Below are 27,677 nucleotides of genomic sequence, written 5' to 3'. Positions count from 1 at the left end.
TGCATGCGAGGCAAGCACTCTACCACTGAGCCACCTTCCCAGCCCACCCCACCCCCCCGTTTTGTTTTGTTTTTTTTTTTGGTCAGTCATAGGGCTTGCACTCTGGCCCTCAGCTCTTCAGCTCCAGGCGAGTACTCTACCACTTGAACCACAGCGCCACTTCCAGTTTTCTGGTGGTTAATTGGAGACAAGAGTCTCACGGACTTTCCTGCCTAGGCTGGCTTTAAATGGTGATCCTCAAGTCTCAGCCTCCTGAGAAGCTGGATTGCAGGCATGAGCCACTGGCACCCGGCTCTTGCATCATTTTGTAAATCTCTTTTCTAGTCACATTCCATTTGAACAGCCGACACATACTATAAGGATAGGGCAAGCATTGAAGGCAGGACCTCTTTGTAGAAATGCCAGGTTAATTATTAAAAGAAATTCTCAGAAGTAGAGACTCAGAGAAAATTAGAGTCAGACAAGCTAACTGTGGTAAATAACAGTGAAACTCAGAAAGAGCCAGGAAACCTGAAAGGTAGTTTGATTTTGGATGTGATAAGTAAGAAGTTTGGAAGAATGTGTTTTGGTAAATGTCAGCTAAACCCTTATTGTGAATGAAACAAAGGAAGAGCCTGGAAATGTAACTTTTGCTTTGATGACTTATTGCTTGGTTTATTGAACTAGTCATTGTTATTTGTGATCATTAACAGCTAGTTTTGCTTCTGTAAACCTGCTTGCTATCACATACGCTGCCACCTGTGTGTGACCTGCTTGCCTCTTTTAAACCCTGCCTCACCAGATGCGGTGGCTCATGCCTATTATCCTAGCTACTCAAGAGTCTGAGATCTGAGGATCACAGTTCAACGCCAGCCTGGGCAGGAAAGTCCATGAGACCCTTATCTTCAATTAACCACCAGAAAACGGGAAGTGGCGCTGTGGCTCAAGTGGTAGAGCACTCATCTTGAGCTGAAGATCTGAGGGACAGCGCCCAGGCCCAGAGTTCAAGGGCCAGGACTGACAAAAATAAAAATAATAAAACCCTGCAACAAGAGAGCTTGGCTGCTGTTCTTCACTGTCCCAATAGTGGAGATCAGTCGCCGCAGCTAATAAAGATTCCTAGTCTTATTGGCTGAGTGTTGGGGACTCCTTTTGCCGATCGTGGGTTCGAGTCCCACCAGCCCCAAGAAGTTGTGATACTTCAGTGTTCTGCTACCACCACACACTGGGCTGCAGTGGAGAGCCAGTCACTCATCTTCCTCAAGATGGCTCTGCAGAAGCACCTGCCAGGCTCCTGCACCTCAGCATTGGCATCTCCACTTGCAAAGCGAATGTGGCTTCGGTGGCTGGGGAGGGGAGGGAGGAGGGCACCCCTACTGCCATGCTCCCTGGCACTCTGGGTTCCTCACTATGCAAAAGCTGAGGCCATCACCCCACCCTCTAAAAAGTCTCACTACTAACTTTAACTGGGTATACGCCACCCTGGTTTCTGGAGCCTGAGCTGGGTGGTTCCTCCTTGCCAGGGGGTCCTTCTGTATTGTAGGGTGTTTGGCAGCATTACCAACCTCTACCCCTAGAGGTCAGTAGAATCCTCTGCTGGATTGTGGTGACCAAAAATGTCTCTAGACATACCTTGCTAGTCCCTCCGAATAGGGTTGCCAGGTAAAATACAGAACAGCTGGTTAACTTTCTTTTCTTTTTATTCTTCTGTATTGTTATCTTTAAGAGGTGGTACAAAGGAGTTGTTAGTTAACGAATGCAATATGTCTTGAAGAATGCCACTTCTTTCAACATTTTCTCCCATTGCATATTGTTGTTGCTTGCTTGTTGAAACAGGGTATTGAAAAGCAACCCATACTGGCCTCAAACTCCTCAGCCTCCTGGGAGCTAAGATTACAGGTAGAAACCTGCATACCCAGTTCTCACACAGCATTCCAAAAGTGTTTGGCTTTGTGCCCTACATTCAAACACTGAACACTGTCATGTAAAGGTCAGGATTTCCTCCCTGTCTCCCTCTCTCCCTATTTCTCTCTCCCCCCCCCCCATCTTGTCAGTCATGGGCCTTGAATTCTGGGCCTGGGCGCTGTCCCTGAGCTCTTCAGCTAAGGCTAGTGCTCTACCACTTGAACCACAGTGCCACTTCCGGTTTTCTGGTAATTTAATGGAGATAAGAGTCTCACGGACTTTCCTGCCAGGGCTGGTTTTGAACCATGATCCTCAGATCTCAGCCTCCTGAGTAGCTAGGATTACAGGTGTGAGCCACTGGCACCCACCTAGGATTCTGTATCTCCTGTGGAGATGTATAGCCCATCTTCCAACCAGGCCTGCATTCCCAAGCGGGAAAGCTTAGCCAGATCTGGCAGGTGCCTGACCCCATTACTTCACCCCATGACCCCCAATCCCAACCCCACATTGTACGTTCCACTCCCTGTGACCCGACCCCAGTGCCCGTCACTCGCCGATGCTATCTGCCTGGCACCAGCGGGCACGTGTACTCGAACACTGTAGCCTAGCAGGGAGTGGAAGGAATGTTCCAGTGACATATGGAAGGCTGGAGCTTCGGCCCCATTTTGCAGGTGAAGAGAAGTAAGCTTTAGGTTCGGGAGATTGAATGAAAATTTTCCACCATGATAGCATCTAGTCTAGATTGGAATCCAAGTCCTGGGGCTCTGGGGCCTAGGGCCATGGCCCACCCTGACCAGAGTTCCTGGTAAGGAAAGCCTCACTCAACTACAACTCAAGCACATTGCAGCACAGGGACCCAGAGGGGAAGTGGTAACGGGACGGAAGGCCAGACCTCCGCACTCACGCCTCAGAGTACAGAACTGCAGCTGGGCGGGCACAGCTCAGCCGGCAGCTGTGAGCTTCTAGAAGCCAGCCCAGACCACTGGGTGGACACCGAGCAGCCGGGACCAGACCCTGCAGACAGCCTCCTGGGCCCAGACGTCCACCGACAACTGTGAGTGGCTTTTACATTGTTGTTCCAGGCTTCTTCCTCATTGCAGAAAGCCGATCCTTTTGCCTTTCCCTTCCCTGCTGGGCTGAGAGAAGCCGGCTGAGCCTGGCTCTCCCATTGGGACAGCTGAGGTTTTGAGGCACAAATCACAGGTGCTGAGGACGGCGGGGTTTTCTGGGACGGGACGGAGGAGTGAGGCAGCCTTTGATTCATCGCAGCCGTAGGAGCCACAAGGACACACATGGCTGTGCCGTGAGCCAGGTGCCGCTCCACGGCCTGCCCAGGTTTACGTCCTTAATCCTCACACGCGTGAGTGAGTGTGATTACTAATGCCAGCTAACAGAACGGGAAGGGGTACTGTGACCTCCCTGAAGTCCCGCGGGCATCACTCAGGACGTAGGCTTGGGTACTGGTAGGCTGACTTCATGGCCCGTCCCCCAGGCTGCTTTGCCTTTGGAGGTGCAGGTGGGGGCCCAGGAAGGGACCCAGAAAGACTAGGCAAGGCTAGTCTTGAGGATTGCCTGGTGAGTGTCCACTGCCCCCATTATATAGATGGGAAAAGTGAGGCACAGGGATACAAGCTTCCCCAGGACCCAGACACCAGGGCTCCACCTGTGCCTCCCTGGAGGTTGCCCTGGGGAGGAGGCTGGGGTGCTGCCTATGCCCAGAGCTTGGGGTCTAGGCCACATGTGGCCTTACTCAGCCACCAGTGGCAACTCTACAGCTCAGACAAATCACTCCTCTGGTCTCCCGGCCAATTTTCCTCTTTTGAGCAAGCTAGCTGGGCGCCAGTGGCTCACACCTGTAAGCCTAGCTACTAGGGAGGCTGAGATCTGAGGATGGCAGTTCAAAGCCAGCCCTGGCAGGAAAGTCCATGAGACTCTTATCGCCAATAAACCACTCAGAAAACTGGAAGGGGCGCTGTGGCTCAAGTGGCAGAGCGCTAGCCTTGAGCTGAAGAGCTGAGGGACAGCACTCAGGCCCAGAGTTCAAGCCTCATAGCCAACGATGACAACAACAAAAAGGCAAAACAAAGCAATACAGGCTGTACAGTGAGCATCACTGTCCACCTTGGGTTGGGGCTCAGGGAGGAGATGCTGAAGCAGAGGCCGGGTACCTGAGCTGGACTCAGTGTGAGGCCTTGACCTTTACCCCATCCACCCTTGCTGTGGATGAGAGGTGAAGAGAAGAGGAAGTGCTGCTGGTCTTTCTCTGAAGGTGTGAAGGGTGGGACCGGGGCAGAGGAGGGGCAGGCCAGAGCTGGGGGAGGCCAAGGGACAGGCCAGGCCCAGCACCATGCCCACTTTGCAGCTGGAGAGACAAAGCTCCCGGTCCTTCCTCGGGCCCAGCCTTCACTCTTTGGCTAGCTAAGTTGTGCAAATGGCAGCCTTGCTCAGTCCTCCTTCACTTTCATGGAGTCGCTCAGCACAGTGCTGAGCCCTTATGCACCTGGGCCAGTAGCAAACCCGAGTCTCAGTTGTCCTGAGTCTTTCTCCCTGCCACTGCTTCTCAGCCTTTGACCCTCAGGACATCTCAGAGCCTAAGATGGAGGAAGGCGCCCTCATCCTACTCCAACAAAAGGTCATCATAAACCAGCCTATCACTTCTCTGGCACACCTGGAATTCCAGATTCTTTTTTTGGGTCCGGTCCTGAGGCCTGAACTCTGGGCCTGAGTGCTGTCCCTCAGCTCTTCAGCTCAAGGATAGTGCTCTACCACTTGAGCCACAGCGCCACTTCTGGCTTTTTTCTTTTTGCTTATGTGGTGCTGAGGAATCGAACCCAGGGCCTCATGCATACAAGGCAAGCGCTCTACCACTGAGCCACCTTCCCAGCCCCTCCAGATTCTTAAAGACTTAAAACACTGTGATTTAGCTGGGTGCTGGTGGCATATGCCTATAATCCCAGTTACTCAGGAGGCTGAGATCTGAGGATCAAGGCAGCCTGCAGGAAAGTCCATGAGACTATTATTCCACTTAACCATCAAAAAGCCAGAAGCGGAGCTGTAACTCAAATGGTAGAGCACCAGCCTGGAGCAAAGTAGCTCAGAGACAATGCCCAGACCTTGGGTTCAAGCCCCAGGACTAACACACACACACACACACACACACACACACACACACACACACACACACACACATACCAGAAAACCACTGTGCTTTGTATCCAACCTTTTTTTGGGGGGGAGGGGGAAGGGGCCAGTGTTGGGCCTTGAACTCTGGGCCTGAGCTTCGTCCCTGAGCCTCTCTATGCTCAAGGCTAGAGCGCTACCACTTGAACCATGGTGCCACCTCTGGCTTTTTCTCTGTATGTGGTACTGAGGAATTGAACCCAAGGCTTCGTGCATGCTAGGCAAGCGCGCTGCCACTGAGCCTCATTCCCAGCAGCTAGCTTCCCCTGAGAGCAGAGCCCAGGCCCCAGCACTCCAGGTCCCTTCCCCACCTAGGGCCAGAGAGGACTTCTCTCTCCTTGGTGGAGACTCTTGGCTCCTGCCCATCTGGATGCCACCTTAATCTCTCCTGGAGTGCTGATTCTCACCAAGGGTGGGAAGGAGTTGTTTCTGGCAGCTTCTGCTTTTACTCCACTCCTCTGAAAAGTCCCTGAGGCAGGAGATGCACAAGGGCACCGCGAGAGGAAACAGGAGGCCCTGTCTCACCGATAAGGAAAACACAGCAGGGGCTTGCACAATGACACTCGAAAAGGAAGAGCAGAGCCTGCTGGAGTAGGGTATGACTGTGTCCCGGCACTGAGCGCTATCCACACTGAATCACCTGTTGGCCACCCAGTTAGTGACTTGGGGCCATCACACCACTTTCCGATCTTGATCGTCTTGAACTCTCCCAGTCTCCCAGCCCACCCGCCTCAAGGGGTGCTGCTTCTCCTTCCATTACTTCTCCTTCTGGAGCACTGGCCGTGGGTGGTGCCCCAGGGGGTCCCCGCTCCGTTCCACTTGCACAGCAGCCTTGTCTCAAGGCCTTAGACCTGGTCCAGGGTCACCCAGCCTTTGGAGGATGGCCGAGGCCAGGCTGGAATCCAGTCCGGATGTAGACCCTGCTGTGTCATGCGAGCAGATGTAGAGCGAGCCACATAGGACTAGAGGAATTGTCACTGCTGTCATCTTTACTGTGTCACTGTGGTGTGTGTCTCAAATACCACATCACAGACAGCCTGACACCCTTTGCTGAGGGACAGAGAGGCTACTCCGTGTGGGCGGCCGTCTAGCCTCTAGCCTTACCCCAAAACTGGACAACCCAATGGTCACTTTGTGTTTGTTGCATGCAAGGCCCTGGGACTCCAGCCCACCACCCCGGGGGCTCCAAGTGTTTGCAGTTTTCTGGGCCAGCCCTGCCCCTCCACACTTGCCAAAGCCATTAGTGCAGCCTTGCCCTGCTCCCATCAAGGGATTTCTTTCCATCTCAGTCCCAAACGAGGAAGGTGTGGTCTGGAGAGAGAAACCACCTTCCCAAAGCCAAGGGAGACAAAGACAGAGAGGTGGACAGACAGTGCGGATGGGAGAGGGGAGCCCAGCAGCCGTGGTGTGGCCCAGGGAGGGGAGGCTGAGCCGTTCCACAAGATGGGGGTGCTAGGGAGATGTTGCGCCCAGGTGATAGTGGAGGGTGTGTGTGTGTGTGTGTGTGTGTGTGTGTGTGTGTGTGTGTGTGCCCGTGAGATTTGGTGTTCTCTTTTCCTCCCCAACTTGCTCCTCAGATCTTAAAATGTGCCATGAGCCAGGAACAGCCCCACCCATGGAAACTCCTGCTGCCTCCTCTTGGTGACTCCTCTTGGTGACTCCCACGTCTCCCTAGGGGTTGTGGCCGCCCCACAGTTCCTCTTTGAGAACCACATTGAGAACTACATTCCCATGGCGACCTCAAAATTCAATGAGTGGCCAGAGTGGGTGGCACACACCTGTAGTATCAGCTAAGGACAGACAGAGATCAAGAAGATCCAGGTTTAAGGCCAGTCCAGAGAAAAAAGTGAGAAAGTAAGACCCCCCCCCCATCTTAGCTGCTATGTTGAGAGTGGGCAGTGCACATCTCTAATCCCAGCAGGTGGGAAGCTGAATCTGGAGGACTTCAGTTAGAGGCCAGTCTGGGCAACATAGCCAGATCCTGTCTCAGAACACACACACACACACACACACACACACACACACACACACACACACACAGAGTCTCCCAGGCATGGTGTACACACAATAGCAGCAGAAGATGTTGGAAATTGTGAACTCAATTTTGAAGGACTTGCCTCTCCCCTCTTGGCCCTATCATTTTATGTATCTAAAGATGGACTATGAAGGATTGACCCCCACCCTATTGTCCTGGGCCATACAGACGCCAGGCAAAGTCCCAGGTCTGTGTGAACTTATTTGAAGTGCAGGCAGGGCAATCCACCTAAGCCCAGCTGCAAACATCCCATTGTGGCCCAACTGAAAGGCCCCACCTTCCTTGACCAAGGGGCTTCTCATTAACCTCTGCCTCCTTGCTCAGACCTCCTATAAAAACCCAGCTCCCGTCCCAACTCGGGGGCACAACCTCCAAACCCCCCTCACTGTTCCTAGCTAAACAATCCTCACCTGTTGATTGCATCCGGCCTATTCCTTTTCCATTCTCCTCCATTTTCCTAACAAATTTCATAATGTGTTCCCAGATAATCTAAGTGATAAGACCCTGTCTCAAAATAGCAAAGAAAGACAGAGAGGAAAGAAAGGAAGGATGAAAGGAAGAAAGACAGAAAGGAAGGAAGGAAGGAGGGAGGGGGGGAGGGAGGGAGGGAGGGGGGGAGGGAGGGAGGGAGGGAGGGAGGAAAGAAAGAAAGAGAGAAAGAAAGGAGGGAGGGAGGGAGAGAGGAAGGAAAGAAAGAAAGAGAGAGAGAGAAAGGAAGGAAGGAAGGAAGGAAGGAAGGAAGGAAGGAAGGAAGGAAGGAAGGAAGGAAGGAAGGAAGGAAGAGTAACAAGGTTCTGGTGGCTCACACCTATAATCCTAGCTACTCAGGAGGCTGAAATATGAGGCCTCCAGCTTGAAGCCAACCAAGCAGAAAAGTTCATGAGAACTCTTATCTCCAACTAACCAGCAAAAAGTCAGAAGTAAAGGGGTGGCTCAAGAGGTAGAGCATCAGCATTAAGTAGAAAAACTAAAGGAGAGCCCTGAGTTAAAACTGATGTGCGCGTGTGCGTGTGCGCCCACACACACACACATACACACACACACACACACACACACACACACACACACACACACAGAGGCAGAAGTGACTGTGATCCTGAAGAAAGAAGCAGTTTACTAGGGATTGCATACAGAAGCATGACTTGGAGACTGGAAAGACAGAAGAAAGAGTTTACAAGCTAAGCTAGACTAAGCTGGGCCATAGCGAGTTGGAATATGCCAGGCCATGGTGATGCATAGCCAGCCAGTAATCAGGAGGCTCTGATCTAGAAAGACCATGAGTTTGAGATTAAGCTTGGACTACATAGCAAGACTCTGTCTCAAAAACACCTGGGTGGTGTGAGTAGCCAGCATATAACATTTGTCCACTTTAATGACTTCTGCACCCTATTGGTTCTGCAATGTGTGCCAAGGCCACCTGTAAATGCAGAGTGACATTACAGCCAAGGCCACTGTAGGGTCAAGCTGGGTCCCTAACATGGTCATGGTGCAAGTTCATGGTACAGAGAGGACTCAGCCCAAACCCTGCGCTAGAGATCAGATCATGCTCTTCTTCATGAGCCCAAAGACCCAGTGCAAACCAACCCAATGAATTCGATTTGGAAAGGGCAGAGGAGCAACTCCCAGGTGTCTGGCCATCTCTCTATGATCAAGGTTTCATTTATCTATCAGCCTTTTTTTGTTTGTTTGTTTGTTTTTTTGAGTCTGGTCATGGGGCCTGAACTCTGGGCCTGGGCGCTGTCCCTCAGCTCTTCAGCTCAAGGCTAGTGCTCTACCACTTGAGCCACAGCACCACTTCCGGCTTATCTATCAGCCTTTTTTGCTGTGTCTAGGTCCCCAAGCCCAGTGGATCAGCCTCTCAACTGGTGCCTGTTTGCCCTGCTAGGTTTAGGATGGGGCTTTTGTCCAATATGAGTTACTATGGGAAGTGCCTGGATAGTCTGCCTCATAGTACACAGGAAACACTCATCCAGTTTCCTAGCTATTATCATAAGTGAGGCTGAGTCTCCATAGCTCTGCATATTACTTCCCACAAGTCCCCCTAACCCTTTAATTTTGTGCCAGTCCTGGGACCTGAATGCAGGGTCTGAGTACTGTTTTTGAGCTTTCATGCTTATCACTTGAGCAACAGCTCCATTTCTGGTTTTCTGGTGGTTAACTGGAGATGAGAGTCTCAAGGACTTTTCTGTCTGGGCTGGCTTTGAACTGTGATCCTCAGATCTCAGCCTCCTGAGTAGCTAGGATTACAGGTGTGAGCCATCAGTGCCGGGCTCACACACATCTCACTGCTAACACTCTGTGAAACAAACCAGAACCCTACCCTGTAGGATCTGGTCAAACCAGGAAGAGGCAGAGGTGGCCTGGAGAGAAACCACAGGTAATGAGGAAAGACGACCTGTGGTTAACCCAGTCACAGTCCTGTTGTGTTGAGATGCCTTTGCGAAAACACCTCAGCATCCTCAGGCGCCCGCGTCCCCTGGTTGATAGGAAAGTTTCCTTTCCCACTGAAGGGCCCCACCAGGCCTGGTCTTCTTGGTGACCCCTGTCCTCCCCAATGCCTGCTTTCCATTTCACCCTTCCCAGGCTGAGGGAGACCCAAGTCGGTGCCCGTCACTTGGTACCGCTAAGTTTCACATTTCAGAGCAGGATTTCTCAGAAAAGGAGACACAGGCATTCCAGTTCCCATTAGAAAGAGGAAGGCTGGGCTGCAGGGGTTGGCTCTGTTGGCATGTGTAAGGCCCTGGGTTCAATCCCTAGCAACAAAAAGTGATGGACGAGCCAGGCAGCAGTGGCTCACACCGTCATCCTAGCTGCTCAGGAGGCTAAGAGCTGAGGATTGAGGTCCAAAGCCAGCCTGGGCAGAAAAGTCCATGAGATTCTCATCTCCAATGAACCACCAGAAAACCAGAAGAGGTGCTGTGGCTCAAAGTAGTAAAGCGCTGTCCTTGATCAAAAGAGCTCAGAGACAGCGCCCAGGCCCTATGACTGAGGAAAAAAACAACAACAACTAGATGCTGGGTCATAGAGCATGCCTTCCCTGGAGGCAACACCTGACACACGTTTCCTTAACACCTGGACCCTGGACATGGGGTGAAGCAGGAAACGGGAAACCTGATGTTATATGGGAGTTGGGGGGAGGGGGCACACAAGTACTAGAGCTTGAACTCAGAGCCCCGGCTCTATCCCTTTGCTTTTTCTTTTTTTGGGGGGGGGGGTCCGGTCGTGGGGCTGAACTCTGGGCCTGGGCGCTGTCCCTCAGCTCTTCAGCTCAAGGCTAGAGCTCTACCACTTGAGCCACAGCGCCATTTCTGGCTTTTTTCTTATGTGGTGCTGAAGAATCGAACCCAGGGCCTCGAGCATGCAAGGCAAGTGATCTACCACTGAGCCACCTTCCCAGCCCTCCCTTTGCTTTTTCAATCAAGGATGGCACTCTACCACTTGAACCACAGCCCAACTTCCAAATTTGGGCTGTAAGATAGAGTCTCATGGACTTTCTTGCCGTGGCTAGATTCATATACCACGATCCTCAGATCTCATCTTCTGATGTTACTTTTTAATATGCAAAAGGCTCTGTGGAGAGACCAGATGTTTTCCCCGGGGAAAGTGGCTAGAGCCAGTGGAGCAATCCAGTGAGAGAACCATGGGGCCCTTACAGACCTGAGTTCTGCCCTTTGCTGTGATCTTGGGCAAGTCACGTCACCTCTTCAGAGGGCCTCTCCTTGTACAACAGAGCTAAGACCACAGCGCTGCTGTCCTGATCCCTGTGAAGTCTGGGGGAATTACATCAGTCCTCCTCCCCTCCCCCCAGCTCCATCCCCTGCCAGCCCCACCCTCTTCTAACTCCAGCATTTGTCTGGGGCAGGTAAAGCTCCGCTGCCTGTCCCTGATCCTCTGAAAGGGCTATTGGGAGTTGCTGAGTGCAACCTGGCCTTGCTGGTCACTGGCACAAAGTAGGTACTGTGTGTCCCCTGTGGTCATCTTAGAGATAACCCCCAAGATTTTCACACATATCCAGGAGAACATCAACCTACTTGCTCCATATCACCTACCCAGCAGCCACTGGGAAACTGATGGGAGGAGTCAGCGGCCCTGGGGCCCACTGTGAAAACCTGGCAGCTGCTGATGGACAGAGGGCACCATCAGGGTCCCAAGAGGAAAGAAGAGAAAGGGAGAAGATTAGGAAAACCCCTGAGCCTCTCCACTTCAGCCTCCTGCCTTTAAGATAGGAAGAGCAGCACAGAGTTCTGATTCTGCTCCTGGTGAGCCATGTGCTCGCAGGTGAATCTCTGTAAGCAGATTCCAGGTTTCACATCTGCACGACAGTTCATTCCATCAGCTAACAGTTTGGAAGATGAAGAAGATACTTCTTTCAGGGCTGGGAAGGTGGCTTAGTGGTAGAGTGTTTGCCTAGCATGCACTGGGTTCCATTCCTCAGTACCACATACACAGAAAAAGCCAGAAGTGGTGCTGTGGCTCAAGTGGTAGATAGAGTGCTAGCCTTAAACAGAAGCTCAGGAACAGTACACAGGACCTGAGTTCAAGCCCCAGGACTGGCAAAAAAAAACCCAAAAAACAAAAAACTTCTTTCTTGGGGGTGAGAATATTTAAAATCTACTCTGAGGAATTGTTGTAGATTTTGTTTTTGGTTTTGTTTTGCTTTGCTTTATTCAGCGACAAGGGATCAAACCCAGACCTTGAGTATCACAAGCATGTGCTGAGCTACTGCTCCCAGCCCCTTTTATATGACTCAATACACATACAGGCCCAACAACACATTGTGAAATCCACAACTGTAGCCAATAGAGAACAATTATCAGGTATTAATTAAAATAAGATTGTTGGTGTTGGTGTTGTGTTTGTGGGGCTTGAAGGCCTAGGCACTGTCCCTGAGCTCTTTTGCTCAAGACTAGCCCTCTATCATTTTGAGCCATAGCTCCACTTCCTGTTGTTAATTGGTTAATTCAGGATGAGAATTTCCCAGAGACTTTTCCGCCCAGGCTGGCTTCAAACTGTGATCCTCAGATCGCAGCCTCCTGAGTAGCTAGAATTATAGGCGTGAGCCACTGGCACCTAGCTTTAAAATAAGATTTTTAATAATATATAGCATATACATTGGCGAGACAGTAACAGAAAGAGAATGAACAAAGCTTGTAATGCCTACCACAAATGGAGTTCTCAGAGTTAGGGTGGCAAATTCATTCTCTTCAGAGACTTTTTTTGGTTGTGGGGGCTGAACTCTGGGCCTGGGTGCTGTCCCTCAGCTCTTCAGCTCAAGGCTAGCGGCTTACCACTTGAGCCACAGCGCCACTTCCGGTTTTTTTCTGCTTATGTGGTGATGAGGAATCAAACCCAGGGCCTCAAGCGTACGAGGCAAGCACTCTACCACTGAACCACCTTCCCAGCCCTCTCTTCAGAGACTTTGACCATAACAACATAGTACAACAGGCTGTACATGAAATAATCATTTTGGATCCAGTCCCAAACCCTGGGAGCTCCACAGGTCAGGTCTGGCCACTCACCCCTACATACTACATAAAGAGACACGATGAAGGGCAGAGAGAAAGGAGACATTACATGGCAGCCGTGGGAAGGCAGCACTCAGTACATCTTCAGCCATCTTCAGGGGACAGATGTAAGCTTTGAAAGCTCATGGACAGGGACCTGGGGGCAGGGGAAGAAAGGTATGTGGAATTGCTAAACAGTTCTGGTCAAAGTATGGCCTGGCTGGTCATTATTTCAGTGCTTATGTTGGGAGGGGTTCTGGAGAAGTCATTATTGCGGTCATCACTGATCAGGATGGACAGGCAGGGCGGTGGTCTGTCCTGAGGAAGCATTGTTGTTCCTCCCGGGTAGTTTTGGTCTCCATAAAGACGTCATTGATCAGTGGTAAGTCCTGCCCTTCCCGGGTTCTAAGGTGATTGCACGTTGCAGGGAGACTGGCTTAGAGCAGATACATGTAGAAAATAGAGGCAGAGGGGCTTGGAAGTTGGTTCAGTGGTAGAGTGCTTGCCTCGCATGCATGAGTCCCTGGGTTCGATTCCTCAGCACCATATAAGCAGAAAAAAGCCAGAAGTGGTGCTGTGGCTCAAGTAGTAGGGCGCTAGACTTGAGCTGAAGAGCTGAGGCCCAGAGTTCAGTCCCCATGACCAAAAAATAAGCAGCAGAGATGCCAAGCTTTGCTCCTGCTCTTAGTTCATTCGCAGGCCCAACAAAAGCAGCTTTGAAGTGCCTTCTATAAATGCACAAGTAGATATGAAAATCCAACTGCAGCCAGGTGCTGGTGGCTCATGCCAGTAATCCTTGCTATTCAGGAAACTGAGTTCTGGGAATTGCAATTCAAAACCAGCCTACAGCAAAAAGGTCTACAAGACTCTTATCTCTAATCAACCAGCAAAAAGCCAGAAGTGGAGCTGTAGCTCAAGTGGTAGAGTGCCAGTTTTGAACAAAAAAGCTAAGAGACAGAGGACAGAGCCCAGGCCTTCAGTTCAATACTCAATACTGGCACAAAGAGAGAAAAAGAAAGAAAGTCCAACTGCCTTTGCCTATGCCAGGCAATATATTTGCCATTTAAAAACTGTATATTTTTAAAAGCTAGGTGCTTGTGGCTCATGCCTGCAATCCTACCTCTCAGAAAGCCAGCCCAGGAAGAAAAGTCTGCGAGAATTTTTTTTTTTTTTTTCATGGGGCTTGAACTCTGGGCCTGGGTGTTGTCCCTGAGCTCTTGAATTTAAGGCAAGTGCTTTACCACTTGAGCCACAACACCACTTCCCGTTTTCTGGTGGTTAATTAGAGGTAAGAGGGACTTCTGGGAAGAGCTGGCTTTGAGCTACAATCCTCAGATCTCAGCCTCTGAGTAGCTAGGATTACAGGTGTGAGTCACTGGCACCTGGCTTGTGAGACTCTTATCTCCAATAAACTACTTAGAAAAAGCAGGAAGTGGTGCCGTGTCTCAAGTGGTAGAGTGTTAGCCTTGAGCACAAAGAGGCTCCAGGACAGCGCCCAAGCCGCAAGTTTATGCTCCAAGACTGGCAAGGGGAAAAAAAAGTATATTTTTATTAAAAATAAGTTTTGAGGGGTTGGGAAGGTGCATTAGTGGTAGAGCGCTTGTCTTGCATACATGAGACCCTGGGTTTGATTCCTCAGCACCACATAAGCAGAAAAAGCCAGAAGTGGCTCTGTGGCTCAAGTGGTAGAGCACTAGCCTTGAACTAAAGAGCTGAGTTCAGGCCCCATAACTGACCAAAAAAAAAAAAAAGTTTTGAGCCAGGCACCAGTGGCTCATGCCTGTAATCCTAGCTTCACAGGAGACAGATCTGAGTGAGGATTGTGGTTCAAAGCCAGCCAAAGCAGGAAAGTCCATGAGACTCTTATCTCCAATAAACTACTCAGAAAAAACCAGAAGTGGTGCTGCGGCTCAAGTGGTAAAGTGCTGGCCTTGAGCACAAAGAGGCTCAGGGACAGTACCTAATCCCAGAGTTCAAGCCTTGGGACTGTTTTCGCCAAGTGTAGTGATGCATGCCTATAAACCCGGCATTCAGAAGGCTGAGGCAGAAAGATGTCCAACACAGGCTGAATAATCTATAAGACATTATTTTGCTAGCACTGTAGCTCATGTCTGTGACCCTAGCTACTTGGGTCACGGAGAACTGAGGGATCACAGCCAAGACCAAAAAAAAAAAATAGGTGAGAAAGGGAGACTATTCAAAACACAAAAGCAAAAAGGACCGAAGGCATGGCTCAAGTGGTAGAACCCTTGACAACAAGAACATAGCCCTAAGTTCAAATTTAAAAAAAGGTTATTTCTACTAACAAGTAATTGTATTTCTACTAACATATATATGTTTACATATATTTAGTTCCCTGCTTTATTTTCCAGCACAGTAAATACTGATCGTGATAGATATAAGCTGTATCACATGTTCTGCAGAGTTAATACTGGAGTTTTAGGGCAAAAGTCCTGTCTCTGAGAGCCCCAACAGCCCCAACTGGTGTCTGGCTCAGACACCGATCCAATGCCACAGGAGTAGAGGTAACATTCAGAGAAAGAAGAATTGTTCAATGTGGCCATGTTGGGAAACACAGAGCCTAAGTTCCATGACCCTAAGTTCATCTTCATGGGGTTTACAGGAACTTCGAGGTTTTACAGCTAGAGGAGACAAAGGGGAGGGAAGTTGAACTGTGCAGCTGACCGAGCAGGTGATCTCAGTCAGGGCATGGGCTGAGCAGCCCTTATCTCAGGTCTGGTTTTACAAGGGTTTCCAAAGTTCATATTGCTGCTATTTGGAGAGTAGTTTCTATGCCTTATCATAAAGAAATGTATCCGTCTTGGATTCTCTAAGAATGCAAGGAGACTATATGAAACAGACTCAGGAGGAAAAAGTTAAAAGACCCTTTGTAGAAACAGGTACCTGAGATATGTTCCTAGTAGGAAACAAGAGAATTGGGTCTTGCCTTTCAATCCAAGTTACAATTCTGTGTCTTTTTTTTTTTTTTTGCTTGTCGTGGGGCCTGAACTCTGGGCCTGCGCACTGTCCTTCAGCTCAAAGCTCAAAGCTAGGCTCTACCACTCGACCCACAGTGCCACTTCTGGCTTTTTCTGTTTATGTGGTGCTGAGGAATCGAACCCAGGGCCTCATGCATGCAAGGCAAGCGCTCTACCACTGAGCCACCTTCCCAGCCCCACAATTCTGTGTCTTTTAATTGAAGAATTGAGACCAATAACACTCAACATTACTATTGAAAGCTATGTTGTATTTTCTGTCATTTTGTTGGTTTTATGATACTTCCTTCCTGTCTATTCCTGCTTGGCTAATATACTCACTTGCTGGGGGTTTATTCCTTTCTGTATTTTCCTGTTGTGTTCTATTTTTAAATTTCTTCTGTGGATAGAATTTCCTCTTTTTTTTCCCCCTTTGGTCAGTCATGGGGCTTGAACTCAAGGCCTGGGCACTGTCCCTTAGCTCTTCAGCTCAAGGCTAGCATTCTTTCACTTGAGCCACAGCACCACTTCCAGTTTTCTAGTGGTTTATTGGAGATCAGAGTCTCATAGACTTTCCTGCCCTGGCTGGCTTTGAACCGAGGTCCTCAGATCTCAGCTTCTTGAGTAGCTAGGATTACAGGCATGAATCACCAGTGCCTGGCTTTAGAATTCCTTTAAATATCTTTTGCAATACTGGTTTTGTAGTCATGAATTTCTTTTTGTGTAGCCTGAAAGCTTTATATTTCTCCCTCAATCATTTATTATTTTTTGTCAGTTGAGGGCTTGAATTCTGGGCCTGGGAGCTGTCCCTCAGCTTTTCAGCTCAAGGCTAGTGCTCTACCACTTGAGCCACAGCACCATTTCTGGTTTTCTGATGGCTTGTTGGAGATAAGAGTCTCATGTGGGGCTAGGAAGGTGGCTCAGTGGTAGAGTGCTTGCCTTGCATGCCTGAGGCCCTGGGTTCGATTCCTCAGCACCACATAAGAAAAAAGAAAAAAGCCAGAAGTGGTGCTGGGGCTCAAGTGGTAGAGCACCAGCCTTGAGCTGAAGAGCTGAAGGACATCGCCCAGGCCGAGTTCAAGCCCTACGACGGGACCCCCCTCCCCCCCCCCTGCAAAAAAAAAAAAAAGTCTCATGTACTTTCCTGTCCCGGCTGGCTTTGAACCAAGGTCCTCAGATCTCAGCCTCCTGAGTAGCTAGGATTACAGGCATGAGCCACCAGCGCCCGCTTTTCTCTCTCAATTATAAAGAAAAATAGTCCAGGAAATAATAGTCCAGATTGGCAATTGTTATTTCTTTGGCTTAAATTAAATCTTTCTGTTCCTTCCTTGCATTTAGTAAATCTTTCTGTTCCTTCCTTGCATTTAGTATCTCTGCCAAGAAATCTGTTGTGTTTCTAATGGCTTGCCATTATAACTTGTATCCTCCCTTTTACAGCTTTTAATATTCTTTCTTTGTTCTGTATATTTGGTGCTTTTATTGCTCTGTGTCTAGGAGTATTTTTTTCTCTGATCCTGACTATGTGTGCCAATCTGTAAACTTTACTCACACAGATAGTACTCTCTTGAGTACTTGGAGATTGGAGAAGATTTTTGCTATTATTTTATTAAACTGGTTCTCAATGGCTTTGGTTTTTATTTCTTTTACTTTATCTATGCCCATGATTTTTGGCTTGATCTTTTGAGTCCAAGTGCACTTGTAAATCCCCTAAGTCTTGGTTTTCTAAGTGTTTTTACAATGTCTGACTATTTACTTTAATTCTTCTGCTTTATCCAAAACCCCTGATACCCTGTTTTTAATTCTTTCTGTTAGAAAGACTTTCAGTTAAGGTTTTTTGCTGTGTTTTGTTTTGTTTCTGGTCCTGGGGCTTAAACTCAGGGTCTGGGCTATGTCCCTGAGATCCTTTTTCTCAAGACTAGAGCTCTACCCCTTGAGCCACAGCACCAATACTGACTTTTTCTGAGTAGTTCATTGGAGAAAAGAGTCTCACAGACTTTCCTGCCTTAGCTGACTTTGAACCATAATCTTCAGATCCAAGCATCCTGGGTAGCTAATATTACAGGCATGAGCCACCAGCACCCAGCTCAATAAAGTTTTTCATTTAGACAATTGAGCATTTCATTACCAGGGCTTCAATTTTTTTTCACAATTTCTATATCTTTATCCATCTCTTCTTCGTAGCCTTTATTGCATTATTTCATTCCACTCTTGTTCTGTAATTATTTGCTTATATTTTCTTGTTTATTTGAATCCTCTTTGAATTTTTTAAGCTGTTTAAATGTCCCTCCTTGGGTTGGGAACATGGCTTAGTGGTAGAGTGCTTGCCTAGCATGCGTGAAGCCCTGGGTTCAATTCCTCAGTACCACATACACAGAAAAAGCCTATACTGTTGTTGTGGCTCAAGTGGTAGAGTGCTAGACTTGAGCAAAAGAAGCTCAGGGACAGTGCCCAGACCCTGAGTACAAGCCACAGGACTGGAAAAAAAATCCCTCATTAATTAACCATTCTTGTTTTAAGTTGGTCGAGTCTGCTGTTTGTGCTTTCTTCCTCTGCACCATCACTCAAGTCCTTTATCAGGTAGTTGGCTTTTGAGGGAGACATGATCCTTATTTGATTCATAAGTTTGGTGACTTTGGGAGATGGGAGGGGAACTTGAGATTTTTACCTCTGACTTGAATATTTGGTGGAAATTTCAATCTCCTGTGTCCTTTTAGTTAATATCTTCTAGATAACTGAAGACTGGGTAATGGCTGTGTGTTGCTAGATTAGAAGTGGTGAGTCCTCATTTTGAAATAGTTCATGTTGATGCTTGAGACTGTGTGCAGAACTCTTGTCCGCTAACAGTGAGTAAGCTTGGCTACTACAGCTATTTCAGGTAATAACCATATCCTGGTGTTTGTGGAAATCCTTAATGAAGACTAGACCTCTTATTGGTCTAATATCTCATGGTAGGGGCTCCATTCTTTCATCTCTCCAGGCCAGGAGATAAATTTACTAGATTCTTCTCTGCTCAGTGTGTGTGTGTGTGTGTGTGTGTGTATGTGTGTGTGTGTGTGTGTGTGTGTGTGTGTGTTTGTGTATAAAATCTGCACATCCAGAACACAGGTGATTAGTTTTCTAAATCACAGATGAAGACACAGAAGCTCAAAGAGTTTGAGTTACTTGCTCCAGGCCACACAGCCTGTTCATGACAGAGCTGAACCTGGACCCAGGTGAAGTTTCATTCCAAAATGTTGGCCCCACACCTTTGCTACAGTGAAAGAGACCTTGGACATCATTTTGCTCAACTCAATCTGGGAAGAGGGATGAAGGTGATAAAGGCAGAGGCAGAAGAAGACCCAGGGAAAGAGGGAATTCCAAAAGACAAGTGTTTGGCATCACTAAAGCCTGGCTAGTATGATGAGTAGGTGTAGACCAGGTCTGAGGTGGAATCTTTCTCCCCATGGGAGACTCCTGTGGACTGATCATCTTTCATAATCAAGAGACATTTAGGAAGGGAGTTACCTCCTAAGTGTACAGTAGATTGCCACACTAAGAATTAGTACAAGCCTGGAGCCCATGGCTCATTCCTATAACCCTAGTTATTAAGGAGATTGAGATCTAAGGATGGACATTTGAAGCCAGCCCTGGCAGCAAAATCCATAAGACTTTTATCTCCAATTAACCACTAAAAAGCCCGAAGTGGAGCAGTGCTCAAGTGCTGACCTCTTGCCTTGAGCAGAAAAGCCCAGGCCCTGAGTTCAAGCCACAGGACCAGCACACACACACAAATTAGCATAGCAGCCAAGCGTGGTAGTACATGCCTGTAACCTGAGCTATTTGACAGACAGAGGCAGGAGGATCTCCAGTGAGAGGCCAACCCTGGACAAAAGTTAGCAAGCCTGTATTTCAAAAACAAAGAACAAAAGGGTAGGACTGGAGACACTTCTCAAGTAGAGTATTTGCCTAGCATATTCAAGGCCTTAGATTCAATCTTGGGGATAGGGAGGGAGAGAGAAGAATTACAGAATTAAAAGCAAAGCAAAGCATCAGAACCTACAAAAGGAGCAATAAGGGAATCAGGAACCAGTCCTGAATAGCCAGGGCTCCAGCCCAGGATATTTCACTTCGAGCTCATTATCAGCCCAGGAGAAAAGAAATACCCCAGTCCTTCTGAATACCTGGGAGTTCAAGGGCAGCCTGAGCTACACTGAGAACCCTTGTCTGAACAAACAAAATCAAGAGGCCTGTTTGTTGTTGTTGTTGTTTTCCTAGTAGGCATTTGTCTATTAGCTCATTCAGTAAAGCAATTAGGAAGCACTTAAGAGCTTTGTGGGCTTCCTGCCAGCTCCAACGCTGGGGACCCCAGGAGGACGTACTAAGGGATCTGATATTAGGGAACCAAATCCCTGGAAAGGCCCCTCCGCCTCTCCCCTGGAGGGCGGCTGCCTTTGCTCTGCATCATCAACAAACTTCCCCTGAGTCAGACAGGACAGACCACAGCTCCTCAGTTCCTCCCTCAGCACCATCCCGCTTCGCCAGCACACCCATCTGCAGAGCGCTCTTACCACCATAGGGCTGTTGGCTCAGCTGGCCCCATCCAAAGGCCACCACCAAGAATCCGCTGAGGGCCCAGCACTGTGCCAGGGCATTTCACGTCCAGTCAGAGCTTAGACACTTACAGTCTGGAGGCAAGGTGCTGAATGGACACAGATAATACAAGGTGGAGAGTGATCACTCAGTAAGACTCTACAGTTTCACCCAGCTGATAGGAGAGCAGAGAAGCCTTCCTGGAGGAGGTGGCTTTTATTTGGATGAGAGTAAAGGGTAAGGGTTGCTGGGCGTTCAATCCTTAAGAATTGTCCCATTAACCCATTTGCTTTGAAGATGAAAAAAAGAGAGGTCCTGAGGGAAAAGGGACTGTCCCAAAGTCACTCAGGGACTGGATCTCTGGCCTTGCCACTCTTGGTAAGGGACAAAACATCAAATCTCAGCTTTCCACTGAGGGTGCAGCAAAGGGCCACTGCGGGCGAAGGGTCACCCTCTTCCTCCTCCTCTTCCCCTCCAGCTCCAGGATGGCTTTTCACCAAGGTGCAGGGGACAGCTCCGGCTGAGTGGCCTTTCACTTCACTTTGGGTTTTCACTTTGAGTTGTCAAACCCCAGACAAGATTTTTCCTGCTAGTGTTCTGATCTCAGGTCTCTTCTCAGCTGCTCAGCCACAATCAGGCCCAGGCTGCAGCCCTGACACACCAGCCCAGCCTGGGTGCTGCTGAGGGAGGTGAGCCAGGGAGGCATCGGCCTGGTTGCTGCTCTTCGAACCTAATGTTTGGGGCATCAGACCACAAAGTGCTTTCCAGTGCATCAGTGGCTCTTTGCGTTGGGAGTGGCACTCATGTGCTTTCCCCTGGGGAGATGCGCAGGTATCAGGCCTCATGAACACTTTGAAAAGGGCCTCACCGCTGGTGGCTCACGCCTGTAATCCTGGCTACTCAAGACATTGAAATCTGAGGATCTCAGTTCAAAGCCAGGCCTGGGCAGACAAATCCTACTCTCCCCAATTAACCAGCAAAAAGCCAGAAGTGGAGCTGTGGCCCAAGGGAGAAACTACCAGCCTCAAGTGACAAAGCCAAACAAGAGTGCAAGGCCCTGAGTTCAAGCCCCAGTAGCAGTACACACAGAAAAGGGAGTGGGGAGCCATAGCCAAAGCTCTGCTGAATTCCTCCGCCCATTTGGCCTCCCGAAAGAGAAGAGGCAGGTGCAGCTACTGTCGCTTTACAGAAGAGAAAGTCAGAGGGACTTGCCCAAAGTCACATGACCAGAGTGGCAGAGGTGGCAGCAGACCAAAAACTAAGCCACAAAAACTGAGTGTGTGTGTGTGTGTGTGTGTGTGTGTGTGTATCCATGCGCATGCACATGCTGGGTGTCAAGCCCAGGCCTCCCTCTGGCTCTTCTAAAAGCCTAATGCTCCAATTCCTACGGCCACTGTTCTCTGTGGACCAACACAGAGCCAGCTTCTCGTCACCCCCTGCACCCCAATGCTGTGGGATGCCCCATTCCCACAGCTGCGTTTCCTGTCCTTCCCCACTTTGCGTAGTAACTGCGTGTTGTAGGCCCGACCAGGCCTGTGTGGGGCACCGATGCCAGTACTGTCACCCAAGACACCATCCTCTATTCTGACTCTGCACAGGGCAAGCCACTCCCACTTCAGGGAATATCAGTCTTCCCAGGGACCCCTGTTGGGAGCAGAAGGGGCTCAGGGGAAGAAGCTCCCAGGAGTGGGAACAGAGAAACACACTGGCTGTCACTCACGGGTGACCACTAAGGTTAGGGCTGGGCTTGTCTTCTTCAGTCCCTACTCACAACTTGGGGGGGGGGGGGAGTGGAGGAGTGGAACCCAGCTCAGAGAACTGTCCCTTTTCTGCTTCCGTGGTAGCGCTCCTGACCAGTGAGCTCGCCGCTGCTTTGCCTGCTCCATGATGAAATCGGGCATGAACAGAGGTTTCCTTTCTGCTCCTCAGAGCCTGTGGGTTACACTGTATGAACTCCCCAGCCTCAACCATAAGTCTTCTGTCAAAGAGCTGTGCAAATAGAATGAGATCATGCCAGAACAGCGTTTTGTAGGATTTTACTTTGTACACAGTAGAGGTCATGGTGGCTGCTGATGGCGGGAGGGGAGGACTGGCATGGCGGGGGTTGTTGCTGGTAACTTGGGGCCTGTGAGAGGCTTCGCTGGGCAGAAGAGTCCAAAGGAAGGTCAAAAAGGAGGCGAGCCAAGCATCAGTGACTCATACTTGTAATCCAGACTCTTCAAGATATGGAGGATTGCAGTTTGAGGCCAGCCTGGGCAGAAAAGTCCTGGAGATTCCATCTCTAAAATAACTAGCAAAAAGCTGGGCTGTAGGCATGGCTCAAGTTGTAGAGAACCAGACAAACAAGTATGAGGCCCTGATTTCAGACTTTGGTACTGCAGGAGAAAAGATGGTGTGGCAAAGGCAGAAGGCAGAACTTCTGGTTTTTGAGTGGTTAATTGGAGATAAGAGTCTCATGGGGGCTAGGAATGTGACTTAGTGGTAGAGTGCTTGCAGAGCATGCATGAGGCCCTGTTTTCCATTCCTTGCTACCACATTAACAAAAATAAAATAAATAAAAATTAATTAAAAAAAAAAGAATCTCGGGCTGGGAAGGTGGCTCAGTGGTAGAGTGTTTGCTTTGCATGCATGAGGCCCTGGGTTCGACTCCTCAGCACCACATAAGCAGAAAAGGCTGGCACTGTGGCTCAAGTGGTAGAGCGCTAGCCTTGAGCTGAAGAGCTGAGGACAGCACCCAGGCCCAGAGTTCAGGCCCCATGACTGGCATGCACACACACACAAAAGAGTCTCACAGGGACTTTTCTGTCCAGGCTGGCTTCAAACCTCAATCCTTAGATCTCAGTCTCCTGAGTAGGATTACAGGTGTAAACCACCAGCACCAGGCTCAACTCACAAATTACAATGCGTTGCAATTTCGTATCATTCAGCTGCACATATTTTATAACTTCATTTATGGTATGTTTTTAAGGTTTCATCCCTATGAAATTTACTAGTCATATATTTTTAAAGTTCTTGCCTAGCACTATTGGCTCATATCTGTAGCCAGACCAGGCAGGAAACTCTGTGAGATTTGTTTGTCCAATAAACCATCCAAAAGCTAGATGTAGAACTGTGGCCTTGCAAGAGCATGAAGCCGTGAGTTCAAGTCCCAGCGCCATCAATTTACATCTCATCTAGGATTCAGTCTATTTTGGTGAGTGTCTGCATTGGCTTCAAATGTGTGTTCCCCAGTTTTCTGGTGCCGGGCACTAAACATGACTATAAGCAAGCCCATCCATTGTACACCCAGACATAGTCCATCCTTATTAATTAATATGCTATCTGATGCCAGGCATGGTGACACACCTGCAATCCCAGTACTCAGGAAGAGGCAAGAGAATCCCAAGGCCAGCCTGGGCTACAAAGAGAGACTCTACTTTTAAAAAAATCATTTGTGGAAAAAGTGTTATCTACTATGTTTATCAAGTTCCAACAAGAGAATGCTAGAATTGCTCACTATGCAATTCTAATTAGACTTGACTACACAAGTATTTACTGAGTATTTAATATGTACCAGAAAGTATTCTTTTTTTTTTTTTTGTCAGTTGTGGGGCTTGAACTCTGGGTCTGGGCGCTGTCCCTGAGCTCTTCAGCTGAAGGCTAGCGCTCTATCACTTGAGCCACAGTGCCACTTCCAGTTTTCTGGGGGTTAATTGGACATAAGAGTCTCACAGACTTTCCTGCCTGGGCTTTGAACTACAATCCTCAGATCTCAGCCTCCTAGGTAGCTAGGATTACAGGCATGAGCCACCAGCACCCAGCTCGCCAGAACCTATTCTAAGCCCTTATGATGTCTCAGTGAACAAATCCATCCAAGTCCCTGACTGCATGAAGCTTATATTGAGTCCCTGGGCACTTGAGCCCAGGGACTTGAGCTCTTATTCTACTTTCTTGCTCACACGTGGTGCTCTACAACTTGGGCCACACTTCCAGTCTAGCACCTTTCTGGTTAATTGAAGATGAAGGCTCACAGACTTTTCTGCCCAAGTTGGCTTCAAATCATGATCTGTGGTGCTTCTATTCTAATGGAAAATGCAATGTACAAGACAATAAACTAGGTAAGTGTTATAGGATAAGGTATATATAGGATAAGGTATAGGATAAGATAGATGATAGGAAAAAATGAGGAGTAAGTTGGTGTGAATGAAGCTGAGAAAACTGGAGGCTGAGGTAAGTTGCAGGGTAGTCAGGGTAAAATCTGAGCCAAGATGGGAAAGCGAGAGAAAGGGTGTTCCAGGCAGAGGGAATGGCCAGTGCAAAGGCCCTGAGGTAATGCAGAAAGACTGCAAAGCCGGGCGCCGGTGGCTCACACCTGGAATCCTACCTACCCAGGAGGCTGAGATCTCAGAATCGTGGTTCAAAACCAGCCCTGGCAGGAAAGTCCATGAGATTCTTATCTCCAATTAGCCCCCAGAAAACCAAAAGTGGTGCTGTGGCTCAAGTGGTAGAATGCTTGCCTTGAGCTGAAAAGCTCAGGGACAGCATCCAGGCCCAGAGTTCAAGCCCCATGACCAACAAAAACAAACTGCCTGAGGAAGTGGTGCTGTGGCTCAAGTGGTAGAGCAATAGCCTTGAGCTGAAGAGCTGAGGAACAGCGCCCAGACCCAGAGTTCAGGCCCCATGACTGACAAAACAAAAAACAAAACAAAACAAACTGCCTGAAGCTTAGAGACTAAATGAACTGTGGTAGATGGGAGTTCAGAAAGGCAATTATAGATACAACTCGTAGGCCTTTTAGATCACTGTGAGGGCTTTTTTTTTTTTCTTTCTGTGAATGAGAAGCTACCATCATTTGAAACAGAGGGGTGACATGTTGTGAACAGTTCACCCTAGCTGCTATGTTAAAATAGGGTAGCAACAGGTCTAGTGAAAAGCCAGGAACCCCTGAACAAGCAATTGCAGCAAGCCAGACACGAGATGAGGCCAAGAATAGACGTCTCTATCTTATCTGGAATATTTTATCTTCGAGACTTCATCTTCTCCCACTTTATGTAAAGAAAAAGTGTGATCCTTCACCCCCAGATAGTTATAAAACTTCATCACCCGGGGCCTGGCATAGTGGCACACACTTGTAATCTCTTCCTAGTAGTAATAAGAGGAGCCATGTCCAAGGCCTGCTTCCACAAAAGCAGGAAACTCTACTTGAAAAACAAATGGGCTGGGAAGGTGGCTTAGTGGTAGAGTGCTTGCCTCTCATGCATGAAGCCCTAGGTTTGATTCCTCAGTACCACATAAATAGAAAAAACCAGAAGTGGTGCTGTGGCTCAAGTGGTAGAGTGCTAGCTTTGAGCAAAGGAAGCGCAGGAACAGTGCCTAGGATGGGGAAAAAAGACAAAAGAAAAAGAAAAACAAACTAAAAAGGACTAAGGCATGGCTCAACTGCTTGCCCTAAATTTAATCCTCATTATTGGATCTTTAAAAAGCAATAAAATAAACCAGATTCCCTTTTCTCTTTTTGTTTTTCTCTTTTGTTGTTGTTGTTGTTTCTTGGGCATTTCCCTAGCTTTCAAAAGGAAGACTTAAAGATTAGTCATTGGGTAAGCAAAATGCCAGAAAGCTGACAGGTTAGCCAGGCATCACAGTGCATGCCTACAAAACCAGCCCTCCTCAGACAGGAAGGTCACGATTCAAGGCCAACCTAGGCTACCTGTCAAGAACCTTCCCCCCCCCCAAAAAAAAAAAAATCTGGTTGCATTCCCATAGCCCTGGCACCCTGATTGGAGAAAAGGCAAAACCCCAGGACAATACAATATAAATTGATTTTTTTTTCGGCAACAACTGGTGGCTCAGGCCTATAATCCTAGCTACTGAGGAGTCTGAGACCTGAGAGTCACTGTTCAAAGCCAGCCAGAGCAGAAAACAAGAAGCCTGCAAGACTCTCATCTCCAATGAACCACTCAAAAGCCAAAATGTAGTAGAGTGCCCGCTTTGCATGAAACAAGCTAAGGGCCAGTGCCCTTTGGACCTGAGTTCAAGCCCTAGTCCCAGCACAGAAACAGATCAATTAGCAGGGTGCCGGTGGCTCATGCCTGTAATCCTAGCTACTCAGGAGGCTGAGATCTGAGGATCTCGGTTCAAAGCCAGCCTGGGCAGGAAAGTCCGTGAGACTCTGATCTCCAATAAACCACCAGAAAACCAGAAGTGGTGCTGTGGCTCAAGCAGTAGAGCGCTAGCCCTGAGCTGAAGAGCTGAGGGACAGTGCGCAGGCCCAGCGTTCAAGCTCTACCACCAACAGAAACAAACAAACAAACGAATCAACTAAAATAAATTGTGTTTTCCCCCCCACAGGTGACTTATCCACACAGGTAAACCTTTGATTGGTGTCAATAGCCAGGTGTCTGTCCACTCCTGCTCCAACTGAAAGAACTTCTTGTCCTTGTCTGCAGCCAAGCCCTGCAGGCCCAGCCCATGGAGGCATGCTGGGGTTTGAGGCCGGTCAACAGCTCCGAGGGGGGCTTGGAGTTCAACCCGATGCAGGATTACATGATCCTCAGCCCTTCCCAGGCGGCCGTGGTCGGGGTGCTGTGCCTGCTGCTGGGCCTGCTGAGCGCCCTGGAGAACCTGGCCGTGCTCTACCTCATCGCGTCCTCACGCCGGCTCTGCAGGAAGCCCTCCTACCTCTTCATCGGCAGCTTGGCCGGGGCTGACCTCCTGGCCAGCGTGGTCTTCGCCTACAACTTCGTCATTTTCCACGTCTTCCATGGCAGGGACACCATGACTGGGTTCCTGCTCAAGATCGGCAGTGTGACTTTGACCTTCACAGCCTCTGTGGGCAGCCTGCTGCTGACCGCAGCTGACCGCTACCTCTGTCTGCTCTACCCACCCGCTTACAAAACTCTCCTCACCCGGGGGAGGGCGCTGGTGGCCTTAGGTGTCATGTGGGTCGTCTCGGCTTTCATCTCCTACCTGCCTCTCATGGGGTGGACTTGCTGCCCCAAGCCCTGCTCGGAGCTTTTCCCACTGATCCCCAATGATTACCTTCTGGGCTGGCTCCTCTTCATCGCCCTCCTCTTCGCCGGCATCATCTACATCTATGGGCGTGTCCTTTGGAAGGCCCACCAGCACGCAGTCAGGTTGGCAGAGCACCAAGAGAGCCAGGTGGCAGGAATGGTCCGGATGAGGCTGGATGTGAGGTTGGCGAGGACCCTGGGGCTGGTGCTGGCTGTGCTGCTCCTCTGCTGGCTGCCTGCCTTGAGCCTCATGGTGTACAGCCTGGCCACGCCACTGAGCCGCCAGGTCAAAGAGGCCTTCGCCTTCTGCTGCATGCTGTGCCTGGTCAACTCCATGGTCAATCCCGTCATCTACGGCCTGCGCAGCAGGGAGATCCGCTCCTCCGCCCACCACCACCTGGCCCGCTGGAGGAAGTTCCTGTGGGACCGCGACCTCCAAGGCAAAGAAGAAGCCGCCAGGTCCTCAGTCACCGAGACGGAGGCGGATGGGAAGTTCACCTCCGATCACACTCCAGAATCCTGTGCTGCTCCGACGGACTGA

The 27,677-nt window shown here is 49.2% G+C and overlaps 1 protein-coding gene across 3 annotated transcripts; it reads left to right on the top strand.

The window, feature by feature from the left end:
• Positions 1 to 2,799: 2,799 nt before the first annotated feature.
• On the top strand, positions 2,800 to 27,677 carry Cnr2 (cannabinoid receptor 2). Of its 3 annotated transcripts, XM_042688620.1 has the most exons (3): positions 2,800 to 2,938; positions 26,475 to 26,491; positions 26,573 to 27,677. In XM_042688620.1, exon 3 carries the CDS (start codon positions 26,595 to 26,597, stop codon positions 27,675 to 27,677), a length of 1,083 nt encoding a protein of 360 aa, XP_042544554.1. In that variant the 5' UTR covers positions 2,800 to 2,938; positions 26,475 to 26,491; positions 26,573 to 26,594. The 3 variants fall into 3 exon arrangements, with proteins under 3 accessions (XP_042544554.1, XP_042544555.1, XP_042544553.1); XM_042688621.1 differs by lacking the exon at positions 26,475 to 26,491; XM_042688619.1 differs by having other exon boundaries at positions 26,475 to 27,677.

The sequence above is a fragment of the Dipodomys spectabilis genome, unplaced genomic scaffold (assembly GCF_019054845.1).
Source record: "Dipodomys spectabilis isolate Male_0828 unplaced genomic scaffold, ASM1905484v1 ptg000118l, whole genome shotgun sequence".
Classification (NCBI taxonomy): Eukaryota; Metazoa; Chordata; class Mammalia; order Rodentia; family Heteromyidae; genus Dipodomys; species Dipodomys spectabilis.
The sequence above is the reverse complement of the archived record's forward strand: the minus strand, read 5'-3'. Positions and strand labels throughout refer to the sequence as shown.